We start from the raw sequence: 12,347 nt of genomic DNA, 5'->3' as shown, positions 1-12,347 counted from the left end.
TTTTGTTCCGTAGCTACTAAACCATATTTTGAAGATGTATCAGGACTCTCTCCATTGCAAGAGGCAAAAAATCCTTCCAAAATGGTTTAGTCAAAAGGGATATTTGTTGGATTACTAAATAAAAAGTCTAGGGACAAGGCTGGCTTTTGTCATGGCTTAAATGAGGGGCTCAAATGATGTCATTGAGATCCTGGAGGGTTTTTTCTCCTGCTTTCATCTCATTTCTGCCTTTTCTTGGTTGGTTCCATTCTCAGACAGACTTTCCTCTCACGGTGGTAAAATGACTATAGAAATCCAGCCTCACATCCTCACCATACTAAGTCTGGTTGAGACATCCTCCTATATAGTAGTTCCCTCAAAAATGCAGATATTGACATTTTTAACAAAGAGGTAAAAGATCTATTCAGTGAAAACTGTAAAATGTTGATGAAATTGAAGACACAAATAAATGGAAAGTATTTTGTGTTCATGAATCAGAAGAATATTGTCAAAATGTCCATACTACCCAAAGCTCTCTACAAATTCAATGCAATATCTATTCCAGTGACATTTTTCACTGAAGTAGAACAAAGAGTACTAAAATTTGTATAGAACCACAAAAGAGCCTGAATAGCTAAAGCAAACTTGAGCAAGAACAACAAAGCTGGAGGCATCACACTTCCTGATTTTAAAATATGTTACAAAGCTACAATAACCAAAAGTATATGACACTGGCATATGAACAGACACACAGCACAATGGAGCAAAATAGAAAGCCCAGAAGTAAAACTATGCATATACAGTCAACTGATCTTTGACCACGGTGCTAAGAATACACAATGAAGAAAAGATAGTCTCTTCAAACAATGGTGTTGGTGGCCAAGTGTGGTGGCTCACACCTGTAATCTCAGCACTTTTGGAGGCCAAGGCAGGAAAATCACTTGCGCTTAGGAGTATGAGACCAGCCTGGGCAACAGAGTGAGGCCTCATCTCTACAAAAAATAAGAAAATTATCCGGGCATGGTGGCTCATGCCTATAGTCCCAGCTTCTCAGGAGGCTGAGGTGGGAGGATCAATGAACCCGGGAGGTCAGGGCTGCAGTAAGTCATGATTGGGCCACTGCACGTGAGCCTCAGCAACAGAATGAGACCCTGTGTCAAAGAAAAAAAATGGTGTTGGGAAACTGGATATATACATAAAACAAAATGAAACTGGACCTTTATACTACACACAAAAAGTCAACTCAAGATGGGCTAAACACTTAAACATAAGACCCAAAACCATAAAACTCCTAGAAGAAACATAGGGGAAAGCACCAGGACATTGATCTTGACAATAATTTCATGGCTATAACACCAAAAGCATAGACAACAAAAACAAACATAAACAAGTGGGACTATAACAAACTAAAAAGCTTCTGTACAACAAAGATAAATATTTAATAGCAGGAAAAGGCAACCTATGGAATGGAAGAAAATGCTTGTGAATCATATATCTGAATAGGGGGTAATCTCCAAAATTTTTAAGGAACTCCTACAACTTAATAGCAAAAACACCCACTAAGCTGATTTTAAAATGGGGTACGTACTTGAATAGACATTTATCCAAGGAAGACGTATAAATGGCCAACAATTATATGAAAAGTTGTTCAACATCACTAATCATCAGAGAAATTCAAATCAAAACCATAATGAGATATCATCTCACGCCTGCTAGGTCAAAAAGTTAAACTGTGTTTGGAAGGATGTGGAGAAAATGAAGCCTTTATACACTGTTGGTGAGAATGTAAATTGGTACAGCCATTATGGAAAACAATATGGAGTTTCCTCAAAAAAAGTTTAAAAGTGAATTACCGTATGATACAGTGAACACCCTTCTGGTATTTATCTAAAAGAATAGAAATCCAGATACTAAAGAGATATCAGCATTCCCATGTTTATTGCAGTACTATTCGCAATAGCCAAGATGCAGAAACAAGTGCCTATCAATGGATGAACGGATAAAGAAGATGAAGGGTATGTGTATGTGTATGTGTATGTGCGTGTACATACTGGAATATCATTTAGCCTTTGAACCTAGAGGACATTATGGTCCGTAAAATAAGCCAAACACAGAAAGACAAATAGTACATGATCTCACTTTTATGTGAAATCTAAAAAAGTTGACCTAATAGAGAATAGATCATTACCAGGGGTCAGGGAGATGTTAATCAAGGGTATAAACTTGCAGTTGTAAGATGAATACATTTTGAAGACCTAATGTACAATGTGATGACTCTAGTTAATAATATTGTTTTGTATACTTGAAATTTGCTAAGAGAATGGGTCTTAAGTATTCTCATCATGAAAAGCAAAATAAGTGGTAACTATGTGAGGTGACAGATGTGTTAATTAGCTTGATTGTGGTAATAATTTCAAAATGCATACTTAAAACATCATGTACACCTTAAATATATACAATTTTTATTTGTCAGTTTAGACCTCAATAAAGCTGGAGGGAAAAAAGCAAAGATGATTCTTATCAGGCTGGTTTAGACATGTGTCAACCCATAAATCACTCACTGTGACTAACAGGATGGATTGTGCTGATTGGCTTCAGCCTGGGTTCTTTGACAAACCCTCATAGGATTCACCCAGACTCCAAGAACTGAGAATGGGTAGGATTAAATTCCCTAACAAAATTAAAGACAGTTGCCAGAAGAAGAGGGAATGGGTTCTGGGGACATGAACAACAAATTTGAACAAAGTCCAAATTCAAAAAAATTGTAAACGATCACATGGCACAAGAATAAATATTTTACCTCCTCCCATATTCTCTCCTGTGCCATCACATTCTCCCTTTCCCTCCATTTGCCAATCTTTTCCTTTCTCTTCTCTCCACCCTCAATACTTTAAAGGACTATACTCAAATATTCTAGTGGGTTTGTTAAAATACCATGCAAGTCTTTCCTTCACAAACACCTTGTCTTTCCAAGTTATATATATCAGGACACTCATGGATAAATATTCATACCCATGCCCACAATTCAGGCAGTTATACATACACACACACCCTCTGGAGTAAAAAATAACAATAAAAAGAGCAAGTTTGTATTCTGTGTGATCATTTTCAAAAACTAAATGAATCCCTACAATGGTCAGATACTGATTGTGTGCCATATTTTGGGTATAGGCATCTTTATCAAGATATTTTTCTAGCATTATAAAAATGTTAACTTTTAAAGAATAAACAGATGAAACAATACCAATTAAATTCTAACTTTTAAAAATTAAACTTTTAATTTTGATTAACTTGCTGTTGTAAGAAATAATTGAGAGAGATGCCAGGGACCCTATTTTCTGTTTCCCCTAATGGTAACATCTTGCAAAACTATAGCACCATGTTACAATAAGGATATTTATATTCGTGCAGTCAAAATGCTGACCATTTCCATGACCATAAGGATCCCTCATATTGCCCTCTTAAAGCCATACCCACTCCCTGCTGTCCTTACCTTGCAGTTATCCCCTGGCAACCACAAATCTGTTCCGTATTTCTGTAAATGTATCATTCACAAATGTTTTTCCACATCCCTGTGAAATCACACAATATGTAACATGCTGGGATTGGCTTTTATCAGTTGGCCTACCTCTTGGAATACTCATCCCCCACCCCCAAGTTGATGCGTACATCCATAGTTTCTTCCTTTGTATTTCTGTGCAGTATTCCACGATGTGGATTTACCATAGCCTATTTAACCATTCACCTGTTGAAGAACATGTGGGTTGTTTTCAGTTTGGGGCCATTATGAACATAACATTAGTGTACAGGTTTATGTGAAATAAGTCTTCATTTCCCTGAGATAAAAACCCAGGAGTTCAATTGGTAAGTGGTATGGTAGTTATGGTACACACATGTTTAATTCTCTAACAGACTACCAAACTGCTTTCCAAAATGGATGTACAATTTTCCATTCCCAAGAGCAGTTTATGAGTAATCCATTTTCTGTGCATCCTCACTGAAATTTGGTGTTGCCACTATTTTCTATTTTAGCCATTCTGACAAGTGTGTTATCTCATTGTAGTTTTAATTTGCATTTCCATAACAGTTCAACCATGTTGAATATCTTTTCACATGCTTATTTCCCTGGCCCCCTGCTTAGCCTTCCCTGACACTACCACGAAGAAGGGATTGGGGCACTCCCACTCAGCTTTTGTTGGCATGGGTGGGTGTAGGAGTCACAGTCATTTCTGTGGTGTTAGGCTGGAGTAGAACAGTTACTATCTAAAAGGTTTTGGTCTCTTTAGGCTGTCCCTCTCCTGGTCCTTGGGCTAGAAGGAACAGACTTATGTAGGGATTTTTTTAAATTGCATTCATTGGAATTTCTGGATTGCCGGCCTCTCCAGCTTTAAAGTGAGAACATATGAAGCAAAAAGAAAACACAGTGAACTCATCATCATGCCACTCTTCTGGCCTTGAACTCCCTAGCTAGTCTGCCTTCTCCTTTCCGTATTTTAGAGTTTCTTACGTAATACCCAGAATTTTGGGTTGTACTCAGTGGGAGGAATAAAGTACTTCTCATCTTCTTGTAAGTGGGAATCTCATAACAGTCACATGTCTGCATATGTACTCTTTGATATGTTGATTAAATATTGATTTTAAGTATGATTCTTTTACTAGAAAAAACATTTGAAAACAAAGAAGGAAAGGAATTCTACGACAGCAAGCCACCAAAATGCCAGAGAAGGACAAGAGGTAAATCTTCATTGATCTAGTTATTAAAAGTTTTTTAAATGAATGAAAGAGAATGGCAAGTTATTTTCTCTTACACTTCTTATACCCGAATTTTCCCCCAGGAGAAGTTAAAATTTTGTTCATATTATTTACTGTTTATAAAAACACAAAAGATCCTTGACAGATGAGAGGTGGGCCTTATTAAGATGCCATATTTAAATTTCATTTGTACTTTTACCTTACTCTAAAAAGTATTTGAGGAAGCTTACAAAGATGCATCCAGGGTAGCAAGAATAAAGAAATTAAGAAAAATTAAATGGGAATATAAGGGTATAAAAATAAAAATAGTGGAACTGAAAGATCAGCTTCTACCATGACAGCAGGAAGAGCTCTGCAAACCCATTCACCAGCAAAACTAGTGAAATTATCCACAACAACAAACAACAGATATTTAAAGTCTCTGAAATGGTCTGAAGGTTATACAGCAAGTGAAACAAAAATCTATTCAAGAAAGTCTACTAAAATTCATTAAAAACTGTGAGAGCCTGTGGTATTTCAATCAAGACTGGCTCTTCCCCTCCCCGCACCGGACTCCCCAGCTCAGTAAGACAGAAACTCCACACTAGTGTAGACAAGAAGTTAGGGCTCCCCCTACCCAGAGCTACCAAAGGGCTATCCCAGGAGGGGCAGGATATCAGTATTTCTTATTCTTCCCCCAGCTGCCTGTTGCTAAGTCAGGTGAGTGCCGACAAGAGATGGGGGCTCCCTTCCTCTCCCAGTCCCCATTGATGAGACAGAGGCTCTACTTCAGGTGCTCCACCACTGACCATTCTTGGGCTCTGATTGCCCTTATCTTGGTTTGTAAAATGATGGTTCCACACTGGGAGAGGCAAATGGAGGAGACCTAAGGCTACTGTCTCCCCTGCACCTACGGTTCAGTTCCTAAAGAAGGGTATCACTTGGAGGGAAGAGTGCCATTTCCACCATCTCCAGCTCATAAGCCATAGCTTATAAATTTTGCCCTGATGAAAAAATAGGTCATAAAACAGCTCCTAATCTCTTCCAGAAAAAGAGAAGTTAAGCTTAAGGACAGTCTCAAAACCAGTGCAATTATGGCTTAAAAAAATTCTGGAGGACAAATATATTACTGGTGGAAGTTATCTTACCAGCAGCAAATTTGTATGGGTCTGCAGCAACATCAATTCTTGCCTTCCACTCCTGCCCTAAAACTTGCTTCAGCCTCTTTTTCTGCCTCATGCCCTGGAGTCAAATCTTAAAAAGTTCATATACCAGTTAAACTCTGCCATTTTGTTTCTTACTACGCATGCTTGAGCACACTCCTGAGATCTCATCAGGAAGCAGCTGATCACCAGTCTCAGGTGTTTCCTATCTGTAGGAAGACGCCCTTTCCCTGCTGCTAGCTGCAACCAATTACTATTTTAGAGAGACAGTTAACAACCGCCTGACCATCACCTGATGCCTGACATTCCTAGTGGGGTTTTGGTGGAGCCCTCTTCTGCCTTGCTCATGCCTTATTAGCTACCTACTGTAACAATACTGATAGATTCATTGGAGTTACAAGCTAAATTGAATACTGACTAGTTTGCCAGAGAGAACTGGAGAAAGAGACAGCTAGGAGGAGCCTTACTGGAGTCAGAAAAAATCTTAAACACAGACCTCTGCAACTATCCTTTTGAAGAAGTCCAAATTTGATTGGCTTAGTCTGAAGAGCACAGCTGAATGTGGTCAGGGAAAGAGACAAAGAGAGCCCTGCCTTAGCACTGTCATCCCAAGTGAATGTGGATATACCTAAGTCTGTACCCCTGAGGACCAACATCAGAGGCTTAGTACTGCAGGGAGCAGAGATGGCTATAAAGGAGTAATGCTCCTTTCCCTCTGCTCTCCCTTCTAGAATTACATTATTTCAGGAATTAATATGAATGAATAGGAATTAAAAATTTTTTTTGGTAAACAAATCCTCTCACTGATACCCCTGTATTAAGTCATTTGCAGGACCCAATAACTAAAATAGGTTTTGTTAGGTGATTTTTTTTAATGTATGTATTGCAAGACACATACTTATTTAGTTCTCACAAATATATCCAGAGTGGTTTTCCTCACCTATCCAAGCTACATTTAATGTAAAATATTATAAATCCCTTTATATTAAATGCTCATGTATTTGCATCTTTCTTGATTGGAGCTTTTAAAATTGTATGAAATCATTATATTTAATGTTAGATACTTCCAAATGGACAATAATCTTCATTTGGTCAAATGCTTTGAGAAAGTTGCATACATTCTAAGTGTCCCCATAAGCTAATAGGAGATTGTGGTCACTTACCTTGAAATTCCTACCCGTCTTTCACAAAAAGAGTGAACAATCTCATTTTCACTCAGGTAAATGGCTTGAGGACAACTTGAATTCATGCTCTTGAACTGACTATTTCTTACTTTGTTTGCTTATAAGATATCAATACATCCCTAAAACAATATTGGTAAATTATTTTAAAAATATTTCAGTTAACTTTGTTTCCCACCAAGACACTCTCACTTGTTGATTCTGAAGACTTTCAACAAAAACAATTATAAATTACTGTGATCAGAAATTATAGCTCGTGTACATAAGATCACTGACCTGGTGGTATTTTTCTGTAGGATAAGTGTAATCGTTTATTATGGTTCACAGAATCATTTCACTCAAGAGATGGGAGCCAAAAATGATAAGAGTTTATCAAATCAAGTCTTACTAATTTTCTTCAGCCTCATTTCACTCCTTGTCTTCCCAAATCCTGGTGATTACATAATCACCAGGATTTAAATTTGTATAATTTTAAATTTGTATAATTTTTTCTAGAATGTTTCTTTCTTCAATAATCAAATTTTGATACAATCAATTATATATATGAAGAGGTAGGTTTGAGCTTTTAACTCCATTTCATAGTCTACTTTTATTATGGGTTGTTTTTGTTTTTGTTTTTGTTCTGTTTTTTGAGATGGAGTCTAGCTCTGTCACCCAGGCTGGAGTGCAGCAGCGCGATCTCAGCTCACTGCAACCTCTGCCTCCTAGGTTCAAGCGAATCTCCTGCCTCAGCCTTCCGAGTAGCTGGGATTACAGGTGGCTGCCACCACGCCCCACTAATTTTTTTTTTTTTTTTAGTAGAAACGGGGTTTCACCATGTTGGCCAGGCTTCTCTCAAACTCCTGACCTCAAGTGATCCACCCGCCTCGGCCTCCCTAAGTACTGGGATTACAGGTGTGCACCATGCCCAGCCTCATCTTTTTATGTATAAGCACAGTTTTGCAATCTGTTTATATATTTTACATAATTTTATATCTTTTCACTCATTTCACACTTTTATCTTCCCATGTTTGTTCTTCTAATTTAAGAAAGTGAGATTATAAGAATACCATTTTTTTGTCTCTTTCTCATTACAAATAAATTCTATGTGATGTGGAAAATTTTTAAGCCTCCTTTACTGCCAAAATATAGTATCAATATCTTCTTCTACTCATTGATGCAGGAGAATAGTGTAGTGAAAAATATTAGAAGGTTCTGATTTATAAGATAATTTTGGTCATTCTAAACCTGTAAGGATGAAATGAGAAATATTTGTTAAAAATGCACAATACTATAAATCGTATAGGGAACATACCCCATTTCATGTTGATAAAATAGCATTGTTTTCCTTGATTCTACATTCCATTAGGTTTATGATAGAGGACATTTACTGCAAAGACACAAACAATCAACTTCTGATGTGAAAGGTAATATTCTGCTTCTACCTTCTCATAAACAATTAATTCATTTACTCAACTAGGAATTGTTGGTGCCACAACTTTGAGACTGCCACTGTGCTTGGTGCTAGGGATATTAAATGTATATGATACCATTTCGTCCCTGCAGGACCTCATCCTTTAATCAGGAATGAAACAACAAGCTGAGTGCAGTGTCATAGACACAATGCCAGCAGTCTGTTCAGGGTTCCCAGGGAGCACAGAGAAAGGAGTGGTCAATTACATTGGAGAATAGAGAGGTCCATGTATTCAAGGGCTATCCCCAAGGTTTTGAAAGTTTGCCCCCAAAGGGAAAGGGATTTTATGTTTTAAAAATCATCTTTTTCCTCTCATTTCATAGTTTAATAGAAGATGAGCCCAGGAGACAAATTAATTCATAGACTGTTCATTGGCTTCTACTGCAACCTGCTAAGTCTGATGTGATGTGAATCTTTAACTGACTCTCTAGCATCTGTTTTTTTTTTTTTTCTTAATTTCTGTCATCTTTAATTGAGGTCCTTTGCAGGGGGAATCATATAATTTAGGCAATATTTTAATTTTATCTAAAATACTTAATTTTATGTGTTTATATATATATTAATTTATTGTACATTTGTATCTACCTATTTCCCAAAAGAATTTGAGGTAACCTAATTATACACACACACACAGACACATACACACACACACTCATATATCCATTTAGTTTATGATGTAGCAAAATAATAAAAAATATAAATGGAGATAAGAACCTAAGAACCATGCCAAGGAAAGGGGAGAATACTATTATAATTAAAATAGTCAATTCACTTAAACTTTATTTTTTCTGATAACAGTCAGCTAGGCATATTCAGCTGCTTTTTATAAATAACTTTTATGTATTCTTTTGTTAACATTTTATGTCAAAAATTAAGAATAAAGATAAGCAAAATAAATATTGGAATATTTATTTTAAATGCTTTCCCCTATTTGTCCACATACGCACCATGTTAATGAATCACATAATCATCGCATTATTTTGCAACCTATTTTTTAATTTTAAATTATAGTATATTATAAGCCTCTTCATATGTAAATAAATGGTGGCAAAGTATTCCATTCTATTAATTAAGCCACCCCCAGTGTCAAACTTACATTTTGTTCCCAATTTTTTTCCTATTGTAAACAACAATGAAAACTTTATAACTCTCTATTTGTATGTTTTCTTAATTATTTCTTTATAACAAATTCCTAGAAAAGGAATTGCTGACCCAAAAGGTATGAACATTTTTAAATGCAACAAAAATTTGTAACATTTGAAGACTGCTTATTTTAATTTCATTGAACTAAACTACTGTCTACAAGTTATTTACTAGCATTTGTCACTTTGAAAAAAGATGAAAAATATGAAATGTAAATGGGCGAATTCATTATTTTCATGCCACTATGATCTTTGTCATCTTCTCTAGATACAAGGCCAAATGAACCAGGTGATTGTATGGTTGATTATTTCAGAAGACAGTTACCTAACCAAGGTTTGGGTGAGTAACATAGGAACACAGACAGTAATGAGTGGTCCCCTATGATCTGAATGTTGTTTTTCTCTCTAGCTCTGGAAATACACAGGGGAAACAGTAGAAATTTACTGTATGTCAATTCGCTTTCTTTTAATTTCATCCAGTCAAAACCAAAACAAAAGAATATTCATCTCATTGTCTAATCTTTTCATTCCCATCTCACCAAATCTTAGAGCAGAGAGAGGCCTTGAGAGTGCTCTAGTTTCACCTGCTCCTGACAGGCCCCAGGCTCATCCAGCCTCTGGCTGACTACACTTGGTGACAAGTACTTTACTAAACTGCAATATAATTCATTCCATTGCTAAAGAGCTATAGCACTGAAAAAGTTTATTTTCAATAAACTTTAACAACAAAAAGTTTAAAATACATGTCCTTGTAAATTTCATCCACTTCTTTTAATCTGTCCTCTCTAATAACACAAAATAGTGAGGAAACTTTAAAGGTAAATAATTCTGACTGACACAGTTTCCCCAATTCTCCTTGAAATAATGCAATTGTAATACCTTCTCTATTTTTTAAAAAGTTGTCATTTATTTCCCTGAAACTTTCTCTGTTTCTTTCAACTATCTATAAAACACCATGATTCAAGTCCCTTTACCATTTTATTTTACTCTTTTTTGTTGCTATTCAAGCTTAAATGAAACTGAGCAGAGTATTGCAAATGTTGTCTAATGAGTGCAAAATATATCTTCATTTTTATTTGCTCCTTTATAGATCCTAGGTTTCTATTAATGCAGTTTAAGATTATATTTCTTCTTTTGAAAATTATCCTAAAATATTGATATATTGGATTTCATATATTCAAACCTTTAACGTTTTTTTTTCATAGTGCTACTGCTAAGTTGTATTTCCTCCACTCTCTACTTCTTCACTTATTTGGTTCATTATGCCTGACCTTAAGTTTATTCCTGTTAAATTTAAATTTAACCTTCTTAGATTCAGCCTTTCATGAACTATTGATCTTATTACATCATATTGTTATACTATATATATGCATGTGTGAATACATATGTGTATATATACATACATGCATACGCATATACAGATACATGTATTTGACCTCTTGTCAAAGCTTCAGACCCTGTATGTAACTATCTGCTATACATCTCCACATAGATGTCCCACATATCCAAATTCAAATTCATCTAATTCCACAGTAAATGCTCTTCCTCACATATTCTCAATAACACTAATGGCAGTACTATCTCCATAACCACTCCAGCTACAAATGTGATCAGTATCCTTTTTTCTCACTTTCACTTCTGTCCCTCATATCCAGTCAGCCATTGAATCCAGATGATTTTACCTCAGAATCTCTTTTTCTCCATCTTAACTACCATCATTCTTTTCAGATTCTTATCATCATCCTTTTCAGATTCTTATCATCATCCACTTACCAGAAGTACTACAGTTTTCTAGTCCATCTCCCTGCCACCAATATTGTCATTCTAATTACACCCTTCATACTACCATCAAAGTGATTTACCAGAAACACAAATCCAACTATGCAACATCAGCACCTAAAGCCTTTTAGTGATTCCCAGTCATCTAACAGGGGTTGGACTGACACTGCCCTAAGACTGGCACTGCCTTTTCTTTAGGCTTTCTCTTTCTCATTTTAATTTTTTTACACTTAATTTTAAAATAATTTCAAGAATAGTAAAAAAAAAACTCTCTCTCTCTCTCTCTCTATTAATCAGTCTATCTTTTTTCCCATTATCCACAAGTTGTAGCATGCTCTTGTACCCCTAAAAACCTTCCACCTATATTCTCTAAGAAAAAGAACATTCTCTTACATTAAAATCAGGAAATTCAACTTGATGCAACACGATTTTGTATCATATATAATACAATTTTGCCAAATGTCTCAATAGTGTTCTTTAGAGCAAACTTACTATCTAGTTAAAGGTGTAATTCAGGATCATGAATTGCATTGAATTATCATATTTCTTTATTCTCTTTATTTGGAACATTGGCTCAGCCTTTCTTTGTCATTCGCAACACCATCATTTTTAAAGATTATTGGCAAGTCGTCTTATAGAATATCTGGTTTTAAAATTTTAATGAACAAAAGAATTACCAAAAGAGTTTATGTAAATCTCAGCCTCTGACTGAGTAGGTCTTTGATGTCACCCCTTAATTTGTATTGTTTATATGGGATTTCAGATAATTCTGGCATTGATGACCTGCAGACCACACTTTGCAAGTTACCACTATGGGGGCCACAGTGAAAATTGGTTGGAGGCCAAGCAATTGGGGCCTAGCCCATCCAAATCTTTTTCATCTTGAATAGCTTTCTTATGTAATTTTCTTTCAATAATG

At 35.9% G+C, this 12,347-nt stretch overlaps 2 protein-coding genes across 10 annotated transcripts in view; one reads left to right on the top strand and one right to left on the bottom strand.

The window, feature by feature from the left end:
- CYREN (cell cycle regulator of NHEJ) overlaps positions 1–12,347 on the bottom strand; it is a 188,927-nt gene that overhangs the window by 86,146 nt on the left and 90,434 nt on the right. The window lies entirely within an intron of this gene.
- Positions 1–12,347, top strand: part of AGBL3 (ATP/GTP binding protein like 3) — a 142,667-nt gene that overhangs the window by 83,481 nt on the left and 46,839 nt on the right. For 5 of the 7 annotated variants that reach the window (XM_033194661.1, XM_033194665.1, XM_033194660.1 and 2 more), the window contains 3 exons: positions 4,639–4,713; positions 8,403–8,460; positions 9,918–9,989. In XM_033194661.1, coding sequence (XP_033050552.1) covers positions 4,639–4,713; positions 8,403–8,460; positions 9,918–9,989 — 205 coding nt within the window. The remainder of the gene's footprint in view (positions 1–4,638; positions 4,714–8,402; positions 8,461–9,917; positions 9,990–12,347) is intronic. The other 2 variants (XM_033194662.1, XM_033194664.1) reach the window with 1 other exon arrangement.

Source organism: Trachypithecus francoisi, unplaced genomic scaffold (assembly GCF_009764315.1).
Source record: "Trachypithecus francoisi isolate TF-2019V2 unplaced genomic scaffold, Tfra_2.0 Lachesis_group4, whole genome shotgun sequence".
NCBI classification, from domain to species: Eukaryota; Metazoa; Chordata; class Mammalia; order Primates; family Cercopithecidae; genus Trachypithecus; species Trachypithecus francoisi.
Note: the sequence above shows the minus strand (reverse complement) of the source record. Positions and strands in the feature narration are given on the sequence as shown.